Raw genomic sequence first — 27552 nt, 5'->3', positions numbered from 1 at the left:
AAGCACAACAGTTACTCCCGTTTCCTCAAGATACTGACCTACTTCGAGTTGACAGATGAATCCAAAGGTTGCGTAGATACTTATATACGTCTTAGCGTTAGACATGTTGCATGCTCGTCTACCTTCTGCTTTTCCTATCTCTCGTAGATAGTTTTGATAAAAGTATGGCAAATATTATTTTGTAACAAGTTTTTGAAGCTCAGTCGTTTGACCAATAATCAAACTTGTAAAATGAGACTTAAATAACAATAAAGTTTGTTTAAAATTAAATCAAAAATAATTTTTCCCAATGTTTACATTTCTGAAATTTCTTCTACAAAAACACTTCTTTACTTATATTTATCAAAACTATATTTGTTATAAAACATACAATCAACGGGAACGGATCAATTCTATATTAATCAAATTGTCAATTAATTCAAATAAAACAATACATAAAGAAAAAAGTAATAAATCAAAGGAAGAATCTAGGTTACGGACCTCTTTTACTTATCGATTATTATAACTTTTTTTACATTTTTTACATACAGAAATGACAAGAATGCTACATGCAATAATTAATCTTAAGGGCATTTTTCTCTCTTTCATTTTCTGACGCCAGCTGCAAGCGATATAATTCGCTGCAAAAACCAAAGCTTCTTCCTCGTATTTAAGTTGCTATCTCTCTTGGATGTAAAAGCAGGGTAGAAGAGAAAGTTATATATGTGTAAGCGTCATTTCTTTTTCAACGTTGTTACAAAATCGATAACTCTTCGCCCACCGTGCAAGAAAGTTTTTCAAACGATCTCGACGAGTTGTGCCGTTCAAGTAATTCTTAACATGTTCACCAAATACGTAAGATCATTTTATTTTTCTACAATATAACTATTAATTACGTTTAGCGCAAAATTCTCAGCATTCGCGTATGTAATGTAATCGGCAAAGAGTGCGAGAAACTTTGCTGGTTAATTAAGTTCAATCTCGGGGGAATTGGCAGATTGAAAAAGTTTCGACGCACGAATCGACCTTCATTACTTATTACAGTGCAACTATGGACCCTTGTGCTTTACTCGACATTTATGTGAAGAACTCGTGGAATTTTCATTCATTCCTCAACCTTGTAACTAATTACATACACGTTGTCCAGACTGTACGTCATTTAAAGCACAACGAGAAAGAAATAATTTCTATCTTCTTTTTTTAGAGAACAGAAAAAAAGAAACGATTGCCATCCATAAATTAGGACGATGCTACGAGCGTTGATTAAAGAGGAGGAATTTAGCATTAAAGCGTGTTGTAAAGCTGATATACGAGTTCCGGGTAAGATATGAACGATTTATCGAGGCGGGTATTACAAAGTTTCACAGCGCCATTAAGGTTCTTCGTTTCTCGAAGAAGGTAGGCAGATTTGCACAAGTCCTAAACATCAAAAAACATTTTGTTCTTTAAATATTACATTTCGAGCGACAGAATTACATATGCGATATTATCAAACTTGCCGCCGTTATCAAGATTGTTTCAATTAAAGAAGATATAAAATACATATGAGTTTCATAGTTTTCCAAATAATAGTCGCAATATTTCCTTTATGTTCTCTCGATCTCGGGAAAATGACACCTGAGCGTCACGAGATATTGAGATTTACAGTGGGCGACTGCTGATATTCCTACATAATTAAACGTCAATGCTATTTACGTCAGGATATCTCCAGGACTCATTCCAAGCGCGTAATTTGAACTTTATACCCCGTCGGTCTTCCTGTAATTGCAAATACGAATGAATCTCTCAATCCCCGAGGAAATATCAAGGAATTAATGACTTATTACCACAGGGCTTGGACGCAACCTTGCTGTTACGTCTATGTTGACGTAATAACAATTAAGTAATCGGTATACATTGATTTGATCCATTACGTTATCATACGGAACTGACGTATATAAGATTACGCAATCTCATTATCGCATTAGCCATTCAATACAAGAAACTATAATGAAATCTTACACCCCCATCGCAACTGAGATTCAATTATATAATACTTGGTAGCACTATTTTTTAATAGATTTTTTTTACTGAGATACGTATTTTTTAAAACGTACTCCAATTATATATCTTAAATCTAGGATACTCGCACGAAGCTTATATTCGTAAAATAGCAACAAGGTGCCATTGTATCCGAATGTAGAGACGCAGAAAGCATCGTGCAAAGCTTTCTTTGACCGCAGGTGGTGGTTCGCACATAGTGGTATGATCTAAAAAAAAGTCTTTCTCTCTATATAGTATAAGCGATAAAACTTTCACAGTCACAATCCACCGAAGGCCATTAAACGCAATAGTCCCATTTAGATTTTTTTCTTTAAAGAACTGTTTTATTCTAAACTGTTTTATTATTTTTATCAGAAAATCACTGCAAACGAATGAACTTTAAGCTCGTGATAAACGGCTGCGCAAATACGGAATTATATTTCTATACTAATGTGCGTGTTTGAGTCATTCGCTTAATACCGAGAATCATATGCTTATGTAACGAAAGTAAATCATGCGTTCACTGTGATTGTATACGTGATTACTTGTGAACGTTGTGGCTGCGGAGAGATCATTAAACTGGATGACCCGGCTTTCACGCGCCGCCCTGAGTGCGAATAATCACTGCGATTCAATCAGAGCGGTTTATTAGATATTAGCGCGAATTTACGCAGCTCTCTGTGACAAACGACTCACATAAAACCATTATATCATCGCTACTGTATTGACGTAAGTGTAATATTGCGGACAAGAATGCACGAGGTAAAATCTATTTTAAAGAGTCGAGGTAAAATCTATTTTAATCTTTCTCAGGAAATATCGAGACATAATATGCACTTTCCTACGAGTTATTCTTATCATCTAACAAGTATATTGGAGAGAATTTAGTATAATTTCCTATTAATCAATATACGAATTTTTTTTATTAGTTATCAAACTTCGTAGTTTCACAACTCGGCACATTTTCCATGAATGCGCTTGAAACTTTCTCCGTCACAGCGGAGTTTAATCGGCGACCTTACTTCGAGACCTCCGGTTATACTCAACAACTTGATTATCACAACAATACGGAACTTCGTAGGTCGAGAGTACGACAAGGAGTACAACGAATTAAGTACGGCGTACGGCATCGAAGCGGTTAGACTTCTCGACGATCGATCGCATCGAGAGTATGCGTGAACTGTTTTACGTCAGCAAATGAAACACGATTCATGATTCTACAACAATAGTGTAAACGTCAATGGTATCTCATTCAAATATATTTAATATTTAATATTAAGGATTATTTAATATTATAAAATTAATTAAATATAAATACATATTTCACTACGTTGAATCTCATAATTTCGATAATTTTTGAAACATGATTTTAATGATTACCTTGATAAAAAATTTTTTTATCCGAACCAACGCAGATATCTTATTGCACACACAAAATTATATATTTTCGACAACAATTAACAAAAGTAACTTGTTTGTATCGTTCCTCAAAAACTAATTTGTTATAATTTTTGTTACTTTTTCACCGAATTTTGAGATCTTTGGTGTCAGTAGTAATTATAATTAATTATTATTAATTGTATAATCGCAATATAGTCAAATATATTCTCCTCTTTTAAAACTCGTTTAGGCATGTTGTATATACACGTGTATATTGAACGTGAATATTTGTATATGATTTGCCATATTTATATCCAAGCAAGACGATTCCTTTGCGCTTGTCGCATCGCCCGGTTCGGCTCACTTTGCTTTTCATAAATCTTACTTTGACAAGTTTCAAAATTTCTTCAAAAATATTAAAAAGTTAAATTAAATATTTAAAAATTTTTAAATAATACCTAATTAAAAATAAAAACCGTGTGATTTAAAACTAATTAAGAGAAATGAAAAATGCAATACTGATGATTACAAAGAAAAATTCTTTTCTTATCAAGAATAGTCTTAATATATTCCTTTTGTTTTGAATAAGCGCTTTCTCTCTCTCTCTCTCTCTCTCTCTCTCTCTCTCTCTCTCTCTCGTAAACAAGGCGCGAAGCATAGTATTACGCTCTGTCTGCGAAAGCAACGGCGAGTAAAATCCACTTTCAGTACGCGCGATGAAACTCCCGAAAGAGATAGACGCCGCAATCGCGTACCACAAACGAGACGAATCTTATTATCATGCAGAAATGGAGTCCGGATGAGCCACGGCTCGTTGTGATTCGCTTCGAGTACCGCTCGATCGACTCACGAATATCGCGAATACTGTCGAAATATATTTGCCAACGCCATCGATACACGCGTACATCATCAATTGATTTTGCTTTCCACTAGGAAAATATATTTTCCCTCTGTACAAACAAGCCTACGTATCTAACTTACGGACTGAGTTGCATGGAATAATTGAAAGATGAGGAAGGAATGGTAGAAACGTGCTTTTCCTCAGCCACTATATTGCGCAACGAAAATGAATTGCAGTACGGAGCATGATAATGAATTCAGCCTCAGCGGTCCTTTTTCTTCACAGGGATTTAATAAACTGTTCAATTACACAAATGCCTGGAGATAAATTTACACAACGTCTTCGCCATCTTCTCTCGTTGAACACGATTTCGATATTATATATCATAAATATTTGAATTAATGTAGCACATTAGGAAGAAGCTGTTTAGCAATCTAATCGTTAATCTTTATATGAATACGATAAATTATTACATTACAAAGGCAAAATGCAATGCCATCATAGTTATGGAACTCCGACTAATAAAATAATAAAAACAACTAGAATACTTAATGAAAGGTAAACAAGAAGTTAAATAAAATCAATAGAAATGTTATATATTTAGTTTTGCTTTTAAACTAAAAAATAATATCTATCGAATGTGCAAATCTAAAATATCGTTTACAAAATATTCAGGAATAGCTTTCAAAATACACGTTAAAAATATTTTAAATATCTTCAAAACTAATGCAAATTTTATTGTGTAATTAATCATAAAATTCCGAAAAATTAAGTTTTTTGTTACAATGTTTAACCTATTTTTATCATAGATTTAAAAATATATCCAAATTCGAGAGCGCCTTCTACGGTCACAGCTGGATCTCGGTGCCTAACGAATTCTATATGAATTTCTCCATGTTCAGCCGTTTTAACTACGCGCCGAATAAATTTATAATTATATTGTTAAAAATATACATAATATATATTTATTACTGTGTTTTAAATATTTTTATTAAAAATAATAGTAACAATCTTAATTACAGTTTTATAATATAATCAAAGAATATTATTTTTATATAAAAAGAAAATTTAAAAGAAAGTCTCAGTAACTTGAAATTTACTTACTGATAAAACGAGTTTTTAAAACTGCATCGTAAATTCAGTTTTAAAAGCGTTTCTTTGTCAGGCTCTCGTATATTAAATTTACGAGCTGACAAAATCTCACAATTTTCAGAGTAGGTATACTGTAAAATTAAAATACCAAATGATAGAAGAAGCTGTTACTTTTTATAAGAATATAGGTACTTTATAAGAAACATTTAATCTACATATAGTGTCATATACATATATGTGTCATACATAATCTTATAAAAATTTTTAAGAATAAATTCTTAAAAATTAAACAACATTGGTTTTAACGGTGCAACATCTTTGAGCATTTGACGAAGGATAGATTTACAAAGTACTTTTCCGAACTTTCATTTTTAACTTTCATATTTCATCCTTGTCGGAAAAAGCTGGATTTTCGCGATTGTTCTGCGATTTGTAAGAATTCGATGAATTTCTCCTAAAGTCACTATCGCTCTTAACATCTTTGCAAATAGCGTCAGGTGTGGACTTGGAAGGCGCAGTAATGACTTCAGTGAGCTGCATTGCTGTGGCAAATCTTAGCGCCTGAAATCAACAATTAATTTTATATATGTATATATGTACATATTTATATGCTTATATATCACAGTTATGTTGCAAAAGACCGCAAAACGCGCTGACATGCAGACGAAGTGCACAATCTGTAATTCATGCAAGCGGCGAGCGAGCGGCGAGCGAGCGTCGAGACGGACGTCCGGCATAATTGGATCAATCCGTGTGACGCAGCTTTGGTTCCGAGCCAATTTAATTGTCCACGCTGTCACACACAGTCCGGTCGCGCGTACGCTATTCCCGTGAAAATTAAAAATACCATGCAGAGAATTTCCGGTGCACACTACTCGAAACTACTTCTTATGATCTCGCGCAAAGACCTGATGCTTATTCTATTTGGCTTTTGGCGGTTGCCCTATCAACATATAGGCAATCTGTTCGTTAAAGTCGATCTTTGGTTATTCGTACCCTCTGGGGACCGCATTCGTATTTGCATATTCGTGCATATGGCGCTAAATGTAGTGATTTTACTCTAGACTTAAGATAATACTTTATGCGTCTTATATGTATAGATTTTAATGTAAATAAAAAAAAGACTTCGAGAAAAGGAGAAAAAGAAAATTTTGTGAATAAAATATATGGTTTCATATTTTCCTGAATTAAAGTTCAATTAATGTCGAAATTTAACATATTATTTGGCGCGTTAATAATATCTCATATTTAAATAATAAATTATTACAATACATTTATTCTTTTAATATGGTAATAAAATTGTTTTCTCTCGTATGATCGCTTGCATGTTTCATATTTATTTAGAAATTTTACAATCTAAAAATGTAATTGCCCAAAATAATATTAATTAATTTCGGATTAAAAATGTTTTTAATTACAGCGATAGGCAAAAGCAGTTCGAGGTGCATTAATGCCACAGAGCAATCAACAAATTAATGACAAACAAGATCATGTAAACACGCGGAACGCACGATGTAATTGCGTTCGCTCCTTTGATTCTGTTCTAGTTCTGGGTCTATTTAACAATCATGTGCGTACGCAGTTACCGTGTAAGCGTCTGCTTGCAACATTCAACGCGCAAATTGTTTTAACGCGTTCAATAATCGACATTTTATGTCGAAAATAATCGCTATTAAAATTAATTTAAACAAATTTTCACAAATATATCGCGCGTACAGTTTTTTTAGAAATTTTAATTTTTTAATTGCTATGACTTGCGTTGTGAGTTTTCCAGGTAATAAACCGGCCCGCCGTCATTCGTTTTTCACGGATGTCAGCTCGAATGATTCTTTCGTTTATTTGTTTATCGCAAATTACAGGACTCAAACCGCGTGGAAAGTTGTTGCGCCTGTGGCTGACACGGAAAATTCACGTCTGAACATTATATATGGGGAGTAACGGGTCGGTTCAAACGCGTGTTTACCGTATACCGTACTGCTTGTCACGAGCATCATGCGGCATAGTAATTATGTACGCGTATATCAAAATAGAGACAATGCAACATTTACCGCGCATGATTGGCAAAGCCTGCATAATGCATTGGGCAAGCCCAGCCAGCCCAGGTGCGCGTCGATTGCGCACACGTTGCATTTATATGCGGTTATCGTCAGCTTCAATACAAAGTGTCGAATACGGTATACACGCTGGCCAAATACTTTACTCTCGAACAGGTGATATTGATTTAGATAGGCTGGAAAATGTTTTACAATTTAAATTCAAAGCTTTCTCTAATCACGGTCTATGGAAATGACGTCTGGTGAATTCAATCAATCGGTAATGTCCGTCGCTGGGTCATTTAAAAGCATTCCAACGCAACGGGAGATTATTTTTTGTCTTTACAATTTCCGTAATTTCGCAAATAATTCAGAATTCATTATTTAATGGATAATTTCGTGGTCTTCCTCGGCGTGAGGGAGAACAGAATCATTAACCGTGCCGAGGACTATCGACAAATGTACTTCCGGCCTGGCGACACCTGTCTCAGTCGCGTTGCGCCCGTTTGTGGTAATCGCATCGCGAATTGCATCGACAGGAAGCGATCGAATACGGTGCAATGTAATTCGATCTACAGACAACCCCGATGCCGGGCTGGTTTCGCGCCAATTTAATTGGCCACGTCATTATGCGCCATCACCGCTGTACCTACCGGCGCGGCGGCATGATACGCCGTACCCGGCCGCCCGGGCATGAATAACGAACAAAATTGAAAGAGCGCGAGAAAAGTTGTTTGACGGATCGCAAATAGATCACGTTCGATGAACGAATATTCTATTTCTGTCAGATTTGCGTATTACCCATGATTTCGTTTTTGATTGACGCCATAATAGGATCGACGATCCTATTCACGTCACTCGGCTTTTGCTTCCCCAGCGAATTGACCTTCTCGCGTTGCGTGTCAATATGAGTATCAACTAATTCTGATGTCCGACAGCGAAGTAACGCGCGCGCGTCTGGAACTGTTCCGGTCTATTGGAATTTATATCCGGTTGCCGTCGCAGAAAGGCAAATACGACTGCAGGTATTTTCGTTCCGCTGCTCAGAGCGTATGATTGTTTATGGAATCTTACGAGAAATTTCTATAAGATCTGAATCTCCCTTATACATTTTACTTTATTTTATTCTCGTTCTCAACGTCTTTTTCAATTTAACATTATACTACTCTAAAATGAGTAGGCGATATTTTTATTTGAGCAAGTATAATAGAGTATTAAAATTATGACTTCTTTGATGAGCTATTTATAATGATTAAGATTTGAATATCTTTTTTATACTGTCATATTTCTGTCGCGAGTATCTAGTATGTAAATTACGTGTAAACATATTTATACGCCGCATGTAATTAATATAAATTTTTATAAAAGTAAATTTCCAGCAGCTATAAGTTGCATAAAAATCTGCCATTGTGATACATGCAACGGACTTACCTCGCAAATGAAAAGTAATAACTGCGCGGCGCGTCACTTTATCCGTTAAATTAATTACATTTCATAAAGGAATGATGGAGAGAGATAGATAAAATATAATTTTTACGAGGAACGTTTCAAAGTGACGCGACGGTCATGCAGAAAGCGCCTCAATATATCAATAAAAGGTTAAAGGGTGATAAAATGATGCGCGCAAACGCCGATTGTAAACGAGTACGCAATATTTTTGTATAGTAAAATAATTTTAAAATAGCTTAAATATTTTATTGCGTTATACCGCGGGCGAGCTGTTATAAAGCCTTTAACACCGCGACATGAACAAAACGAGCGAATTCTGCAAATTTTTTTCACTTTTATCACAGAGGCAACGTCTGCTTTAAAATTCATTTTAGATATAACCATAATCCTGCAAAATCGGTGATAATCAATCGAGAGAATCCCATTATTTTCCAAGGTTGACCCGAAGAGAACACCGCATCATTCGCGAGTTTTGCGTGAAAGTCAGCTTCTCCCACGGTGAGTTACTGTTTCCTAATTTCCCCCTAGGGACTCCATTAGCGAAGAGAGATGGACAGAGCGCGAGTAAAGGTGAAAGGTAACGAAAATGAGCGAAAATTTGGGAAATGTCAACCGCGCGTAACAGTAACAGTAAATTGTATATCTATTGATTTCCAATATCGATCGCGTATTTTGAATGAAGCGCGATTGTTCGTACACGTCTCGTCGGCATTTATCGGAAACGCATCTCATAATTTATGATCCTCACGTGTCGACCTCGCAGTATTACCGCGAATTCGCTCGCTGCGCGATCGCGGCTGATAGCGGCAAAAGCAGTACAATGACAACAATGCGAATTCTGGCTACTACCTTCCGCCTGTCCCTGCGAGCAGAGTACAGCACCCAGATTATGTACGATGCCATTATGATAGCGGGTACGCACACCCCAGCTATGGTGGACGCACCCCGTAGAAGCAAATGATGTAGCCCGAGTAACGTAAATGCGAGAGCCGTTCCACCCGCGATGTATCTTCCGGTACGACGACGATCCTCCTGACAACAGAAATATCGCATGCGCATATTTAATGAATGTTTAGCTACGGGCGGGCATTATCGCGACCGTTCGTTTTATATCTCGAGGTTTTCAGTGCGAGCTCAACTGATCGTTATTTGTATCCGCTATGCAGACATTGGTCTCGATGTTAAAGAAGACCATCGATATGCAAACTTTGTCATTTTTAAACATAATTTGTCTTACGATTGCAAATGCGTATAGTACAAAACAAATGATATATTATACTTGTGAAAATTATTATTATTATTTTTTAGGAGAGGAGAAGATTAAATGTTGCTTCTCGAGAAGTGCTGTTTTATTCGTTCTATTCATCTTTACTTAACTTAGCTCGAGGAAACTGTACAAAGAAAACTGGAAAAGTTGAAAAACTTTTATCGATTTCTTTATATTGATGTTCCAATCAAAAAATTCTAAAAATGCTTTCAATAGTGAAAACATTATTGAAATAAAAAATCATTTATCTTGAAACAAGTAACGTTAATTTGGATGACGAAATTTTATCCAAATAAATTTTAAATTGTTAAAGGGAACACGTTCGAACATTCTGTACCGCGTTCGCCGAGATAAACAATTAACCGGCAAGCAATGAAGCATGCGCTTCGGTTTCGGAGCAGATGTGCGAAACGAATTACGCGCGCCGCTTTAGGGGAAGACGCGTATTTAGCCTAGAATTCATTTATTTAACGCCGATTTTACGCGCGGCGTCTGCGAGCGACAAGCGTGAAGGACAATCCAAGACAAACGAAGCGCGAGCATTAAATTCTGGCGCGGGCGATTGCGTCGAAAGTGACAGGTCCATTTTCCATTCTCCCCACTGCACAATTTCTCCCGTTCTCGCGCGCGTTAATTTCGTCCTCTTTAACATGCAATGGTTCGCGTTCTGGCTCTTCTTTCTTTTTAATTAAATCGCGCAGATTCATGTAAAACCAGTCTGGCGATGCTCAAACACCTTGCTTTGCTATCGCTATTCAAATTGTATATCCGCCGGATGTGCAGATACGCCGAACACAGAATAGGATTAGGTATGTTCAACGAGCATTTTACTTCGGAAGCGCGCAAGCAGAAACGATATCATCGAGCGACCATAACGGAAACTTGCATATGCGGCTCGGTATCTAAACGTTCCGCCTCGATCGACGATTTCGCATGCGAAATCCGCCTCGTGTAACCATACGATATGATATTACGGTATATATCTCTCCCAGCAGTTACCCCACGGTTATAAGTTCAAGGCTGCGAACGATATTCTTTCGGAAAACCAACCGGTTGTGCGAAAGTATTAAGGTTGTCCCTCGACGAAGCGTCCGACGATCTATGCGGCATGGCACTGACAGTGATGTATAATTTTTTTTCCACTGTCAATCTAAAGAGCACTTTGTCACAGAGGTGATCCAGTTTGATGATACGTTTGCACTGTCTGTCGTCAAGTCATAAGATAGTCCTTACTGTTAAATTTTCATGCACGATATAAACATATCCTAGGCGAAACAAAGTAATAAGTTGAACTCTCAGAATTGTTCACCTGCTTCGAATTGAACATTTAATTTACGCAAAATGACCTATCCGTACTTTTAACGGTGCTTGGCTTGAAGAGAATGCGAGATATAATAGAAAGTTTCTCCCTTTCTAAGGGTAGCTCCAAACAGGAGAAAGCTTGAAATTCCACTGTTAAATTTGTAAATGTCATTGTATTAAGATGAGCATTGTTCGCAAGAGCGACGACGTTTAATTAAACGTTACGCGCAAAAGAGCACGTTATATATAGTCATATAATTAAAAACCGCCAATCGAGTTTATTTCTTGATGACGCTATTCTACATTTAACTGATAATTAATTACCGGAATGCTGTTATATCAATGTTAGTAAATATTATAAAAAAAAAAATTAATGGAGTTTATTATAAATAAGTATTGCACGCTATATATTCAAATTTTTATATTAAATTGTCAATTTTACATTATTTTTGATAATTTTTTATTAAAAAGCAGCATAAATTTAAACGTATAATTATGCAAAAATTGCATATCAAGCATATTTATGAAATGTCAAACTGCAGCAATTAATTAACGTTTAATGTTTTATTTCTCTCTCTTACAATGCGATTACGTTGTTGAACAAGAGTTACAACCAAAGTCCTTGGGGCTCTTTTTGCGCTAATTGTGCGGAAATTGCGAATATACCGGAATTTTATTTGTAGATTTATAAATGTTAGAAGGAAGAATTAAAGCGGCCACGTTCGCGCGCTACGCGGTGAGAGTTTAAAGCTGCGATTAATTAAACGAAAAAGGAGCCACCAAAGGGTGGCCGTTTTCCCGCTTGGAAAATATTTCGCGAGGTACGGTAATTCACAGTTAACCCAAATGAAGCGCGATAAAACCATCGTGCGTTATTACACCATAAGAATTTCAAGCGTTTTCCACTCGTTGGCGAAGATCCATCGTTTCTCTCGCACTCGCACGACAGACGCACCACGTATGTACGTATGTATGTTAATGCGAAACGTTCACGTTCGCGCGTAATGGATTAGGCAGCGAGATCCGGGAGATAATTCGGTCGCGCGATCCGCGGTATCCGATTGACTTTGCGGAAAGGCGCAGAAACGGAAAGCGTGTTCTGTTCGCCCGTGGAGAACGGATCTGTGTATCGCTGGTCGCGGCTTCGAGAGCGGCGCGGACCGCGCATTTACACCGCCGATCGGCACAATATAAACCAGGCAAGCACGTTGGCATAATAAACAAAAAACATGATGAGCACGGATACACCTACACGGACGCGTCCGCCGACGGCGAGGATAGTGTGGGTGTGCGCGCATCGAGCAACGCATTGAAAAGCACGCGGCTTTTGCCAAAATTAGATTATCTTTTCCTCGATGATTCGCGGAATCTCTCGTGGACGCTTAACGCGGCTCGCCGAAGCCACGCCGTTTCGTCAGATTGGCGATAAAAATCGTGTCGACCATAGGCGCGCTGATTCGAAGATAAGATTTAGCTGAAGACGTATGCCAACAAAATCGTGCAAATACGTAAATTTATGCAAATACGTAGGCCTTGCTCTTTTAAAGAAATTTGCAGAAAATTCCGCTTTTAGCTTTGTTTTGCGGAAATGTTCTGTTGAAAGTTCTCTATTTTTTATATAAAATCGCACCATTTTTTCGTTTAGTTTAGAGCTGGATCTGTGTACGCAAGTCTAACGATCTGCAAATATAAAATCGTTAGAGTTCAAATTTTAACAAAATAAATGATACTATAGATCGAGATTTGTTTTATGTAGAGATTCAATTGTTATTTTCTTTTTTTAGAATATGTTCCCTGAGAGATTTGACTGAGCTCGTTTCATCCTGTCAATTTACTCTAATACAATGTGAGTACGCGACTAATTGTTTTGTACTACGTAAGCCTCTCCTAAGACTTTCCGATTCTTCTGAACATATTTTTGTATCGGCCGCTTTCATTTTCTATGTTTCTTTTTTTTCTTCTTTTTTTACGTGAATGTAGTGGGCAAACATTTTTCGCGAGTTGTACGCCTACCCTTAACAGCGCACGTAAAGCGCCAATCGCACCGGGCATACCGATTGCACCATAATAGGAATAATCAAGGCGCAATCGATTCCGCTCACGTCCATTCCGGTTTTCAATCGGACGGGGTCATTTACCGAGGGAAAACAATTCTCCCGACGCATTACATTACCTTTATGCGCGATTGAACGCTGGAACGCGCGCGTCACAATGCCCGACTTTAACGGCCCTTAACTTTCTTTCGCTAATTAATTCGGATAACTATGAATTCTAGAAAAATATATATTTCGATTTGAATGTAAAACTTCAATAAACTTTGATTGGACTTCATTAACGGGAACGAGAATTATTGAAATGTATAACAGACAAGTGGTACACGTTTGTATAAAATCCCCTCGTTATATTTTTATGCGTGTTAAATTATTGATTTTTTTAAATTTCAAGTTTAACACAATATGTATACGACCGGAAAAGGACAAATGAGAGAATGTATATGTCGCTTTGATAAAAGCTTAAAATTGACCCAATTCTGCTTTTTCGCTCATTTTTTGAGAATTATACGAATTGCGCGAAAGCTATGGACAGAGAACGCGATAATTCATAATTCATAATACATACATGTACTTGAGAAATGGTATAAATTATTGGAATTCATATTAAAATTGGTTCAGTTTGCTATGTGCCTAATTGAAGAATAAATTTTTATTAAAACTCAATTTCGCGGACCGAATTGCTCCCCGGCGAAATCAAGATAAACGGAATATTCGATCCTGTGGAAACTAGAGGTAAATCTATATGGCAAACGTGATTCCGTACTTCTGATGTAATTCACGATAGATATAAAGTTTGCGTGATTCTCTGCCGACAATAAAATTGTAAGCTTCTCTATACATATCCGCGTGATTGATCGCGAAGTTTTTGACGGGCGGATGGAGATTATCTTGCATCCTTGTTGATAATTCTTGATAATTCTGCATGAGGGAAAACATGAATGACCAGCTAAGATGATGCTATTACCGTCACGATCGAGCATATCCGCAGAATTTCGAACTCGCGGCTCAAGTAGCTCGTGTAATTGCCACTTCGCTTGCCACCGGCTTGAACTTCGTTCACGAAACCCTCAAAACTTTCAAGGTGTAATTTTCACATACCGCGTAATTTTAACTTGATGCTTGCAACTACGAAGCCGCAAACTTTGCAACTGTAATTTTCGCATACCGCGTGATTCTCCACATCGATCATCCACTTATCTGCAACATGTAGAATGCAATAGACCTTGTGTCATTCAATTTATCTACATTCACAATCTCAATTTTATAATTAACAACTTGTAGATGATCTTCCTTTCTTTATTTATTTTTTTCTTCAAGAGGTGTCAACGTAGAAACAATTTTTAAATTATATACCAAATTGAAATCAAGAAAGTTTTTCATTAAACTTTAAATATTTTTCTTTCAATGTTAAATAAGTTTTTCTTTGATGAGATTTTAATTATAAATTTAATTAGTAGATATTTAAAAAATTGAATAGTTTATGATATATTTTATAGCAAGTCATGAAAAATTTTTGTTAACAAAAATTCAAATTCTATTTATGGCTCTAAGCTATTTTATGCAATACGTTCAAAGATATTGCAAACAATGTAATAAGCTTCCTGTTTGTACGAATCTTGTAATATTTAGATAGTTTGTATTGACTTTTCCATGTTTGAGAAAATATAGCATGGAGCAAACAAATCTCACGATCGTATTTCCTCGCAATATGAGAATTTTACGTTTATCCGAAGTTATCAGAAATTTTAATCTTGAAAGATTATACATATCTCTTTCGTATAAAGCTACAATAAATAACATTACAAATTTAATACGTATCTCGCATCTGTACAAACAAATGCTGTACTTTTGCAAGTGTTTGTCGTTTGCAGGTAAGTAATATACGACCGCATGTAGAAAATTTTTAATTGCACGGCTTATCTTCTTTGAAACGAGCGCTCGCCTCGACGGGCGGTGTTCTAAAGCGAATTAGAAACGTAATATCGACCAATCCGGCTTTATATAAATTATCTATTTTTGTGAAGAACGCGATTAAAAGAAAGGGAACTTGCGGAAATTGATTCACCGGAATTGTACGTCGCCCACGGAAGTACGTGCAACCGAGTTATCCCAACGGCAGTTATCTGCCGGACCGTGAACTGTGGGGGCGCAAGATAATCTCTCCCGGTCTGATAAGCATCGGAGGATAAACGAAACGTTTACTCGCCGAAAACAGGCACGTATCCTGGCTCATCGTGTAGCCGCTGTGCTTACCCGAGGACATTAACTTAAAACTGCGCGAACGTAAACGCGCGAAACGGTAAATTATGGAGTAATAGTCCCTCCCGCCTTCCCAACCTCCTCCGTAATATCAAAATACTTTATTCGAAATTATTTTAGAATGCGCGCACGAAATAAATTAAAGTAAAAAATGAAGAATTTGCACTATAGACTAATTAAACGTGGGTTATTATTTCGAGTAATCGAATCGATTATACTTGTTTACATATAATATATAAAAATAAAATATGATGGTTAACGGAATTTTGTTATTAATCAGTTAATTTGTACCGCGATTCTGATAATTTAAAAAAATAGGAACGACCGCAACAAGATCTGCTAATTCAAATAGATTACAATTTACAGTTAAACGGCAGTAAAGTTAAAAAAAAAGAAGAAAGAGTATAATAAATCGTAAAAAATCGAGAAGGATTTCTCGGAAAGGACCTCTCGGAAAGCAGCTCGCAAAGAGATGTAATAATATTTTTCGTGTATATTATGGACTATTCGCCGGTTAGTTAAACGCGCAAATAATGGCCACGAAATTTCGTTTATCTCGCGGCGGGCAATATACTAGGCGAAATTGCACGGCGCGTGCTCTTTGTCAGTTAACACATCGTAAAAACGATCTTTCCTGGCAAAATTATTCTATAAGCAGAATGTTCCCAACGACAAAATCGAAAAATTTTGGAAGTTGACAAACAATTACAATGAACGTCATTGTAATATTATAAATTCTGCAAGATTTATCACATTTTTATAAGAGTATTTTTCTTTATAAAAATAAAATTAGATATTTAAAAAGATTATTCGGCCCAGCCGCGTCATAAAATTATTAAGAATAAATATTATGTTATTATAGTTGCTTGAATTTAATATATGTAATTGAGAAATTTGGGATTAATATCTTCTTTTTGAATTAATATTATTTTATTATAAATAATGACTATGTATGTGTGTGTATGGATTATTTTGTCATATACACATAAGAGAAATAATAAAAAAAAAATTTATGTTATCTCTTATCTAATAAAGAGAGCGAGTTTAATTTAAAATTCTTGAAAATATTTTTCTAGAAATATTTTTAAAAATATTTGTATGTAAAAGGTACTATGTAATACAATTATAAATTAAGGATATAAAACTGTAATATATAAATTCTCGTATCTACTAAGAGTAACATCGTACTCTGTAAACGTGAAAACTTGCTGTACGATAGCGGTATCTCGTAGAGTAGTTTCGCAGCTACATTGTGTGCATCAGTCGATAAATATTAGACTTTAAACTTTTATTGCTCTGTAAAAGACAAATTTTATATTGACGGTTGGAATCAGATGGCAAATCATTCGCAAAACATGTAAAGTATCACTCAATTTTTATCTTTAAAGCTTGGAAAAGATCTGATAAAAATTTTATATCATCTTATATATCTACTGCAAATTAATTTGCCATTAGAAATTAAGTTTAGTTTCAATTTTAAATAAATATTCTTGCATTATTTTGCATGAGAAATTATTATTTGTTTATGTCCATTTAAAAACAAAAAAAATGATAAGTATTTATATCATCAATAATATCAAATTATATTCATACAAAAATAATAAATTCATTAAAATAATAAATATGATAGCATATAGTATAATAATTGTACAATTTTGTTTAGTATATTTAAAAATTCTAGTATTATTTCAGTAAAAGTAAAAAATTAATAAATTTATATATATCTCTAATATTCTTTTGTTTACACAAGTTCGTTGATAATCACACATTGATAAAAATCTCTCATTACGATTATTTCGCCTTTATCTGTGTATTACTCTTTAAATATTGCTGGATAATTAAAATTATAAATAACAATATGAATAAAAGGCATACGCGCGTGAAGTTAACTCGGATAGCTGTATAAAGTTGGCCTCTTTACTACTGAAAATCCACTAACGACTATTACCACTCTATTGGTGATCGTATTTGGTAGTATTTGGTAGTCCATTCCCGATGATGATAGTCAAAGTTATAAATAACAATACGAAAAAAAAGATATACACGCGTGAAGTTAGTCTCTCCTTTCGCAAAATAAGACTTTCCAGATTGCGTAAGTAATCATAATTATAGCATTCGTTTGATGGTTGTTCATTGACATTTGGTAGTCCATTTTCGATGATTGCCGAACCCGGCCCACCGTTTTAGTTCACACGCAAACCGACGAATTCCAAACCTTACAATTGCAACTGCCATATTCCGCGAACGATTATTCGCACGTGAAAAAAAAAGACGCGTGAGCCACACATAGCTGGCGGCAGGACTTACATAAACTGTCAATTGCCAGCTTGGAAATCATGCAGTGCAATGAACACTCGATATCCTTGAAAGAAATGCATCGAGGCGACGTGTGTCATTATCTTGACCGTTATAACGACGATAATTATCCACTGTCTTGCTCCCCTTCTTTTTCTTATAATTCCGTGAGAACGATGACGGTGATGGCGGTAGCGGTGAAGATGACGACGACGAAGACGACGACAACGATACGAAACCAATACGCGGCATGGATCAAAGACGACGGGATCAAAGCTATGCCGACGTCATCGTTCGCTTTTCCAGAGAGCCACTGGGAGGGAAAAACTTGGAAAGTAAATTTTTTTGCAAGGACAGCATTATGTCATGAATTTTGCAACAGTATATTTAAATGTTCACTCGCAAAAGCAAAGGCAAAACTAAAAGTTATTTATAGCGTCCGAGTATATAAAACGAACAAAATTATTAACATAATACTCTTAACTCTAAATTTATGTCTTAAAATTCTATAAAGATATTATGTAATACGATTTTTTAAAAATAACTCTTAACTAATCCATATTTAATCGAAACAATTAGATACGAAATTTAATTTTTATATGTATATGTTTTGAGGTGTTTGACAGAAATTTAATTTACAAAGATTGTAATTATAATTAAATTTCTATCCATTTTCTTCCATTAGTAATAATCTAACTTTTTAAAAAATTTAATTTTCTTTACAAAATTTAAAGAACAAAAATATAAAAAATTATGTGTTAACTTTTTTTATTTAATTGCCTTTAATGCTCGCAAGAAAATCTTTTTATTGATTAATTTCTATTAATTATTATGATTCTTTTGTGAACCTTTTTAACAATATATAGAAATTTGCGAGAAATCGATACGCAAGCTGTTTTGATTTGAAAAAAGTTATCGTGCAATTTTCGTGCTTCGCCGATTTGCAAGCTGACTCGAATACATAGAAATAATCGTTTCGTTTTCAGCCGACCTTGCACATTCACGATTTATCAACACGAGGCACGACATATTTCTCTCTGCACCGAATTCTGCATACTTGATTTCCTTTTTCTTCTTTTAAGCTCTCATGGGGGCGCGAAAAGAGACGACGATGCAAGCTGTCGTCTCCTCTCTTTCAATGGCAAATACATACACATGTTTGTACTGAAAATTGTCAACGAGCATTTATTCGGGGTGACTGCTTTTTCATTCCCGTAATAAAAAGATTAATGCGTCATTTCGTCGTGTAAGAGCGACGAATCGCGAATAACGTCGCGCCATATTTTATAAATACGCATACACCATCCTTCTTTCAATATTATTAAAGTAAAGAATTAAAAATACGTTCTCTCTCATTTTTTAGAGTGAAATCTCACAAACAACGAGTGAAAATTCACTCCAATAGTGAATCGATAATGAAAATACTGTCACTTGGAATAGAGTGACACTTCATTTTTCTTAAAGATAAATGTTTAACTCCAATCGTAACATGAATATTTCATTTGTTTGGAGCGAAACATCAGTCAAGATGATTTCGATGGGTGAAATCAGAAGTCTTAACTAGAAAAAATATATAACTCAGTATACGTATAAGATTCTTGTTATCATTTAAATATATTATATCCCTACCCTAATTTCGTAGCGCATGAATGCCGGTTCGTATTAACTCGTGAGAACTATGAACTGATGGTCGGTCGGCCCGATGCATGTGCGAGCTATCTGTCTGTCTGCCTATTCGGTAGACTTCGGTAGAATTTTCGATATAAATCAAATGAGAGCCCCTCCCCTCGAAGAATGAGATCCGCGACGGGGGTGGAACGAAGACGCATGATAGGGGGTCCGGCGTCATTGTTTCGCCGCTTTCGTGATGCGATGAATAGGACGGCCGCGAATGAAGTTAATCCGCATTCATAATCGGCGGGACGGGGAGGAAGAGCGAGGGGGGAGGGGCGCTACGCAACGCGTGTGCGACCTTAAGAGATCGTGCCCGTGAGCGACGCTATTCACGCGTTAATTCTCTCTTTCTTGCGTCTTTCCCCATTCCCTCGTCTCCTACCTGAATGCGACCGGAAGCCTTTTCACGCGTCCCGATTTTGTCGTCTGGTTGAAAGAAAGGGTCTCTCGGCGAGCTTTGCACGTGAATCTCGACGGCGTGGCGGTGGCAGGAGTGAGAAAACGGATTTTTAACAATTATCTTCATACCCGGATTGACGAGTTTTGTCGAATAGGACGACAAAGATACAAAATATAATTCTCGCGATAACAGTTAATATTTGAGAAAAGATATTCTGTAAAATATAATGTCCAATCGAAAATAACGTTTCTCATCGCGGTGTCGGTTTACTCTTTTTTGAGGCCGGTGATGCATTATTAATAAGCAACACATGCTGAATATATTCAGAATATTTATTTATACAAATAGACGAAGCGGGAAGGCACTAAAATATAATTTAAATTTGCATGTTTCGAAATTCAGCTCTTTAAAAATCTGAATTGACAAATTTTTTAGAATGGAACGACAAAGAAAGAGAGATACAAAATTACAATAATTATCATAATAATTGTTATTTTTAGAAAGAAGACACTCTAGCGTCTGCTTGGTAATATCTATATAATCGGAGATAACATCTCTTATCGCTGGGTCGGTTTACTCTTGCGGCCAAGTCTGCATTATCAACATAAACAACGTGCTGAACGTATACTCGGAACTTTTATTTCTACGAATAGATTCAATAGATCAACAACAAAAGGGCACTGAAGTACAGTTTTGCAATACTGTACTTCACTGTACTGTGTAACACGACTTAGCAACTCGGTTTACATTTTAAGAACATTCAAGATGAACCTCCGCTTCTCGGATCGCTGCACTCAGCAACCGCATAAACATTGCAGCCTGCAGCTGCGGCTTATAATCCTTTCTTCGTAACCTCGTAACAGTATCATCTACCATATATATTTCGGTCTCCTCTACTTGACTCCTCTCATCGTAAAATGATTTTCCGTTATCCAACTAAAACATTTATTCAAAACGAAAGCTTGATCCTTTGTGCGATAAATTTTATTAAATTGTATTGTTCTGCTGATCGTCGATCGAAATTTTGAGAGAATAGTTAAATTAAAAATATTATACAAACATGATGCAGTCTCGTCCGGTATTTCTTTCAATCGTACTCTCTACATGAGAAAAATATTTTCCCATCAACCGCCGTAATAATCGCGTATGTTGTTCCAAAGATACGTTCCACTTTATGCGAAACCGTCGACCATCCGCTTTTAATTAGCAGGTATCGCACGCGAGAGCGATTTCAATCTGCGGCGACTCGTCGGGGAGGGATATTCGAAATGGCCTTGCACCACGGAGGGACAGACAGCGTCGTGTTCGTGCATCTGTGAACCGATTATACTACTGAATGAACACAATGGTACCTATTCGTGTCTCGAATTAACACCAACTGATTGCATCAGGAAAAACGAAGACGTTGTTCGAGAAGATGATACAAGAAGACAACCGCGCGATTTTCTGCTCGTATTTTAATTTTTTAACGCAAGCTCTCCAAAAAAAAAAACGTTTCTGCGTTCGAATTCGAGCGTTCATCATTCAGCGTTTGCAAATGCTTTATAATCCGGATTGTGCGATCAATGGCGAAACGTGGGAAAAGGGAAAAGCATTTGTGATAATGGAATAATCCAACATATAATCTATTGCTTATCGTACAGTCGATAGAAACGCTGCGACCTGTTTTGATAATCTTTCTTTACATCGATAGAATAGACTTATTGCAATAAAAGTAATAAGATAGATCACCTGCCCTTGTCCGTATACCTTGATGCATCACCATCTCGATAATTCGGAGTAACGGTTTATTGTTGCATCGCCGATACCAATGATCCCCGATTTAATCTCAGTTTCATCATACGATGCAAGCGATATCGAATGCGGCGCGCGGCGCACGTGGAGTAGATAAAACGACCTCGCAAGATATCCCAGACAGAGGCGATTGACCGGCGACGAGTGCAATAAACTGCAGCCTGTTTATCTTCCGTTAGCCGTTCATAGAAAAGCCCGAAACGGAGCCACGAAATGTCCCGCGTACGAGTATGAGGAGAAATAGAAACGATAAGACTAGTGGGAAAGGTGTCTCGTCATGAAGTGTCAGACCGCAAGACTTGACAAAGTAGCGTTGGCGAAGACCAAAAACGACGAACTTTACCTCCGCCCACGGCCGTTTAGACAATTTCCTTTCTCGCATCGGTGCCCGCGCGTCATTTTATATTTGGAAGCACCATTTTATATTTTCGTGAATAAATATAATTTTTACAATACTTGATCTTATGTTTGTATGTCTCGAAAAAGCATGGTTACAAACAATTAATTCTAGAAAAAACAAGAAAAATTTAGAGGCTTCCGTTATCTGTACAGATAATTTTTACATTACAATTTAAACTCAATTTTAACTCGTCGTTTTAAATTTAAATGTATAAATTTTTATAAGTAATATTTTTGTAAAGTTTCATGGTTGTAAAGAGATCGCTGCGCTTAGAAAAATAAAACACAGCAATTGCTTGATATTATCCTTGTATTTATCTCGAAAAAGCACGGGTGCAAAAAATAAATCCTAGAAGAAGATGAGAAAAATTTCGAGGTAATCTGCATAAATAACTTTTACGTTGCAGTGTGCAGTGTGACAACAGTACTGCTTGAACAACTGGTTTCTGGAGAGCAGTTAGAAATCCAGGTTCCAGAAAGCACCACTCCACTAATTCGGTTTGGCTATAAATGTGAAATGGACGAATGTTATTCTTAGCGCTCTGTACATACATCATGTCCAGAGTCCAATAAAATTGTGCCACTGCGCGGATTACTCATCGACGGAAGAACAGCGGGACGTAAAACTCCTGAGTATTGAAAGTTGCAATAAAAGTCATGCACCCCATGGATTATTCTCCCTTATGGCCAACGATACGCCTCATGTTATACGAATCGTATTTCTCGGAATTTGATGCGTAATCGCATCGATCGATGAGAAAGCTCAGAACATTGTTTCAAATAATGTTATTTTTTTTACAGTCAATCTATGAAATAATAAAATTATTTATAGAATACTACGCGAAAATAAGGAAATATCTTTATTCGTTCCCATCGCAGGAAAAATCAAACGTCGTTAATCAACGAAAGACTACATAGGTCAGAAATTTTTCGTCGTAGTTGTAGAAGCGCATCTGCTTTTCGTCGCTAGTGTCGTCGATCAACCGGAATCTAATCGAGGGGAAAGCCGCCCCATGAGGTTCTCGTATAGGCCCCATGGCGCTAGAAGGCGCGCATATTCGGGACATTATGCGAGGATGCATCCCCGAAACCCCGTAGACTGGCGTAGATTGGCGACGTTGCTCCGTCCCACGAAATTGCATCAGTAATCCCCGAACGCCGTCGCTTGCGGCATTTACATAAAAATAATTAAACATCTTCCCCTCAATGAGATCTCGACGTTGTAAGATGAAAGACAATTACAGGTTCCGTAGATTCTCGCGAATATGTATCTACCTGACTTACTTAGGGAGTTATAATTAAGGTGTCGTAAGGCGTTGCATTTAAAAGTTAAACACTCTCCGAAGCTGTTAAATTAGAATTTAATCAAATTGCTTCTCTTGTTACAATAAAACAAAAATTTTATTCATACGTCTGACAATTATTACTTTTTGCTCATTCAAAATGTGAAGTAAGACAATCAATGAAGAAACATGCGAGATCACGCAGTTGCGCAGTAAGCAAAGAATCGTCAAGCATCACCACATACTTACTGTTGCGAGCCTCCAATCACCATTCGAATTTTATGACGCACGCCGGGTATTTTTACGACAACGACAACCAATGAATACCTACCTACGATCGATTTTCAAAGCGCCCCGATAAGGAAGCACCGCGCGCGTTTGACGTTTTATTTGGTCTCCCCTGTCCCAGTCGTCATTAGCCCCGTCCTATTACGAGGAAGACCGGTTCAATTGGAGCCCTCTCGACTATGTCATCGAGATAAAAGGCAGGAACAAAGATATAAAGAAGACGCTGCTGCGTCCCTGAAACTGAGACTAGCTTCCCTTTGTGATTCTTGAAAACAAATAAAAAAAGCAGTAAAGATCTCGATGAATATATTTCATACATTGTAGTCTGAAAATGTACAGAATCTCGCTTGTTATAGAAAATATTCTTATTCTTATTTTTCTCTTTATAATGCTGATCTCAGTAAAAATAAGTATACAAGCATAAATTTTAGTAAAATCGATAATCATTGATAACTTTGTAGAAACAATTAAGCGATAAACAGACATGACAATATCTTATTTTGCAATTAATATATGCGTTATTGTAAAGAATTAAGAAAAGATCGATCAGAACGAATAAAGGAAATAGCGCGAACAGGAAGAAGAAATGAGAAGGGTACAAGAAAGAAACAGCAAGCTGTTCCCTAGAAATCGGGAATGAGAACGAGTTCGTATAACGCCGAAATCCGTTCCCGAGAAGGATACCGGGGCTCTCGGGGTTTGCGCAATGGAATGGCGTAAGGGGGTTCCACGCACCCCGCATACACGCGCTTAACGTGTACGGGGGCGCGCGAGAACATCCATCAAGACCAGCATGGCGCACCGCGAGCACGATACGCAGCTGCTGATCTCCGCTCTTCCGTGTCGAGCTCCGACACGCTCTCTGGACAGGCAGGCAGTGGGTCTCGACGGGATCTAAGAGGGTAGATGTTTGCACGGGGATAAGGGTAACCTCGAAGACGAGAGATAGAAGGGGGGCTCTACAAAACTCACGATCGACGCCACTCGACTGGATAACTTTATACTGTGATTCCCTAAATTATATACGCAGGCAGTTAAAAGCGAAACGAACGACGCGAAAGGCTGTTTTAGATCTCCTTGGAATTTAATCCTGGAGAGAATTCGATATTGACATTTTTATATAAAATATCAACCGATTACAGATTGCTTATCGCAGCGCACATTTTTTTCTAAACGCATTTTCTTTGGCTAGAAAAAGGGAATTTAATTTATATATACTTAATGTACATTTTATATTGAATTTGTAAACAAATTTAAAAAACTCACAAAACCTTTTAATTAAAATATTATCAAATTCTTCTGTTTATTATCTTTATTAAAAATATACCATTAAGAAGTAATATTATCAGAATTAATTAAGTTCCATTCGTTGGATGTGTTATTTTATTATTAAAAATATCTTTAAATTTCAAACAATATATATAATTGCATATTGTATAGATATACGTAATATTATAATATATAAAATATTTGGTTATTCTCTTTGTGGCGATCGTGGCACGAGAGTTGCGCTTAGGCTTTCTGTGCCGAAGACCCAAGTTCAAATGCACCAAAACAACAAAAATCTAAATCAGTTTTAATCAATTTGAAAGCGATCGCCACCTCTCGAAAGACAAACCACCGAAACTCTGCCCAGGAAAAATTCACCGCGTCCAAGCTCCTCATTTCTTTCATTGCTCATTCAATGTTCTTTATGTAACTATGCACATGGTCATGTGGAACTTGAAACAGGCGTTCGATAGGCAAATTACAAAAAATTTGGGATGACATTTGGATTCACTGAAGGTTTACAGTTGATGTTATTACAAAAAGAATTGGACGTACTACGTTGATTGATACATCCGATGTTATCCCAAATTTTGTGTAATTTACCTATCAAACGCCTGTTCAAGCTCCACGATCATTTTTTGCACGACGGGCTTCCATTCTAGTTGGACATTCCCACGTCTTTATTTTCTCGATCCTCACAAAGCGAAAAGTTTACGAGGTTTGCATAAGTTTTGTCGCGTCGATAATGAATACGTTAACAAATTTTATGACAGCGATGCGCTAAGAACGAATATCGAAAGACGACAGAAGCGGACGAACGATGGGAGCAATCTGGTCGAGTGTCGTCGGGAAACGAAAACCGGATATTCTTTTGCTTTCCACCGCATAAATCAACGTACATTTATGCACAGGTTTTACGACTTTTGCATCGCGAGGCGCGTATATCGCCTTCCCTTTTACGCTCGTCCGCGACACAGCGTGGATATTTCAGCGCCCAGTCTCGCAACCCGCAGCCGAGATCTTTGTCGGATACTTAAACTTTGATATTTCCATGAATTTTTTAGCGCGCCATGAATAAGCGTACCGTCGCGTATCCACCACGATGAACGTTTGTGCGTCACAATTGCGTATTCGTGGATGCCTCGCGGCTGTCGGCACACGGTAAACTTTGCCGCAAGCTGTTGCGACACCGCGCGTTGTAACGCGTGGAGACAATCGAACAGTTGTGGGTACGCTGAAACCTCGAATATATCAATTAATATGTTCGAGACAGACCCCCCAGTCAGTCTCGTTACTGCACACACTAAATAACAAATATATGTGACAATTAGAAGAAGAGAGACTTTTGCATTGTTAATAATATTGTCCAAAATTGTCAATACTTTAGAAATTGACCGCGATAATAACAATAGCAATGTGATTCTACGATCACTCCAGATAATCGAAAAATACACGATCAGATGAAGATTGTATGTATGTAATTATTGATACAAACAATGTTTCTTATATATCGTTGTATTCTAATAAAATGCAATGGTAATTTCTTGCTGCTATTTTTCATGGTAAAAGAGACTTCTTTGTTATTTTAATCTGCAATAATTTAAAAAGGTAATTGAAGCGTATGCCGTTGGTACGATAAAGTTAAAAGTGTGGCACTGCTTTCATCAGAACGCAGTAATTAGAAACTTGGACGTTGGATAGTCACGCGAAAACACACCCCGTGGGTTCGGGCTTCGTTTCTTATGTCTAATAATAATCCCGTATCTGTTCATCATCTAAAGAACTGAGGGTGCACTGTGCACGCGCGTACACGTGTCTCCGTAGCTGTTTCAATGTCGTCGCGATCGCAGATAAAAGCAGGAACGATCGCGAAAAACCAGCATACGTCGTTCATTTATAGTTCTTCAACGTGAAGTGTCTACATTCTAATTTTTTTAAGTTTATTTATCTTTAATTGCGATATTTGATGGTTTTAAATTTTAATGCGAAGACAATAAAAAAGAATAGAGAAGAATTAAGAAGATGTGATGCAGATATTACCCGCATTATGTCGAATATAATAATAAATAGATAGTAGCCGAGTTTTTTGCACTTTGCAAATATATTTTCGCGAAATCATTTATTTTTCAAAATGAGGTAAACGGACTTACATTGTGATTTCATCCAAACATGGATGTGAAATCCATTCTATTATATAACAGTTATGATAACACGTCATTTCACTCCATTAAAAAATTGCTGACGCTAGCGTCATCGATTTCCTCGCCGTAAGGAGCGAGCGAAGTATCGCTCATCGGCGTCATTTGATCGCGATAACGCGGAAGAGAGGCGAGGCGCCAGTTTCACGCGCGCAATAATACGTCGAATGACGCGGCAGTCTCGCAGGACAATCGTTTGCAGGGCTGTAGGGTGTCGAAATGCAATTCATCATGTTGCAGGCAGAACTAGAAAGAGAGAGCGAGAGGGGCGGAA

General features: G+C 36.9%; 1 protein-coding gene across 3 annotated transcripts; it reads right to left on the bottom strand.

The window, feature by feature from the left end:
• Positions 1-5247: 5247 nt before the first annotated feature.
• LOC105449428 lies at positions 5248-12474 on the bottom strand. 3 transcript variants are annotated; one of them, XM_011688659.1, is made up of 5 exons: positions 11947-12474; positions 11420-11515; positions 11114-11328; positions 9646-9828; positions 5248-5875 (listed from the first exon to the last, which is right to left on the bottom strand). In XM_011688659.1, exons 3-5 carry the CDS (start codon positions 11171-11173, stop codon positions 5693-5695), a joined length of 426 nt encoding a protein of 141 aa, XP_011686961.1. In that variant the 5' UTR covers positions 11174-11328; positions 11420-11515; positions 11947-12474; the 3' UTR covers positions 5248-5692. The 3 variants fall into 3 exon arrangements, with proteins under 3 accessions (XP_011686961.1, XP_011686963.1, XP_011686960.1); XM_011688661.1 differs by having other exon boundaries at positions 11114-11267; XM_011688658.1 differs by having other exon boundaries at positions 11114-11515.
• Between the last annotated feature and the right edge of the window lie 15078 nt (positions 12475-27552).

Source organism: Wasmannia auropunctata, unplaced genomic scaffold, assembly GCF_000956235.1.
Source record: "Wasmannia auropunctata unplaced genomic scaffold, wasmannia.A_1.0 LD336076.1, whole genome shotgun sequence".
NCBI lineage: Eukaryota > Metazoa > Arthropoda > Insecta > Hymenoptera > Formicidae > Wasmannia > Wasmannia auropunctata.
Note: the sequence above shows the minus strand (reverse complement) of the source record. Positions and strands in the feature narration are given on the sequence as shown.

What these genes read in the sequence shown, in the direction of transcription:
- LOC105449428 (XM_011688658.1), bottom strand. Translation starts at nt 11,173, where the DNA reads ATGCCGCATAGATCGTCGGACGCTTCGTCGAGGGACAACCTTAATACT. An exon ending in TTAATACTTTCGCACAACCG is followed by an intron (nt 9,829 to 11,113) that starts GTTGGTTTTCCG and finishes TTCTGTTGTCAG; the next exon opens with GAGGATCGTCGTCGTACCGG. An exon ending in CTCGCAGGGACAGGCGGAAG is followed by an intron (nt 5,876 to 9,645) that starts GTAGTAGCCAGA and finishes TGTTGATTTCAG; the next exon opens with GCGCTAAGATTTGCCACAGC.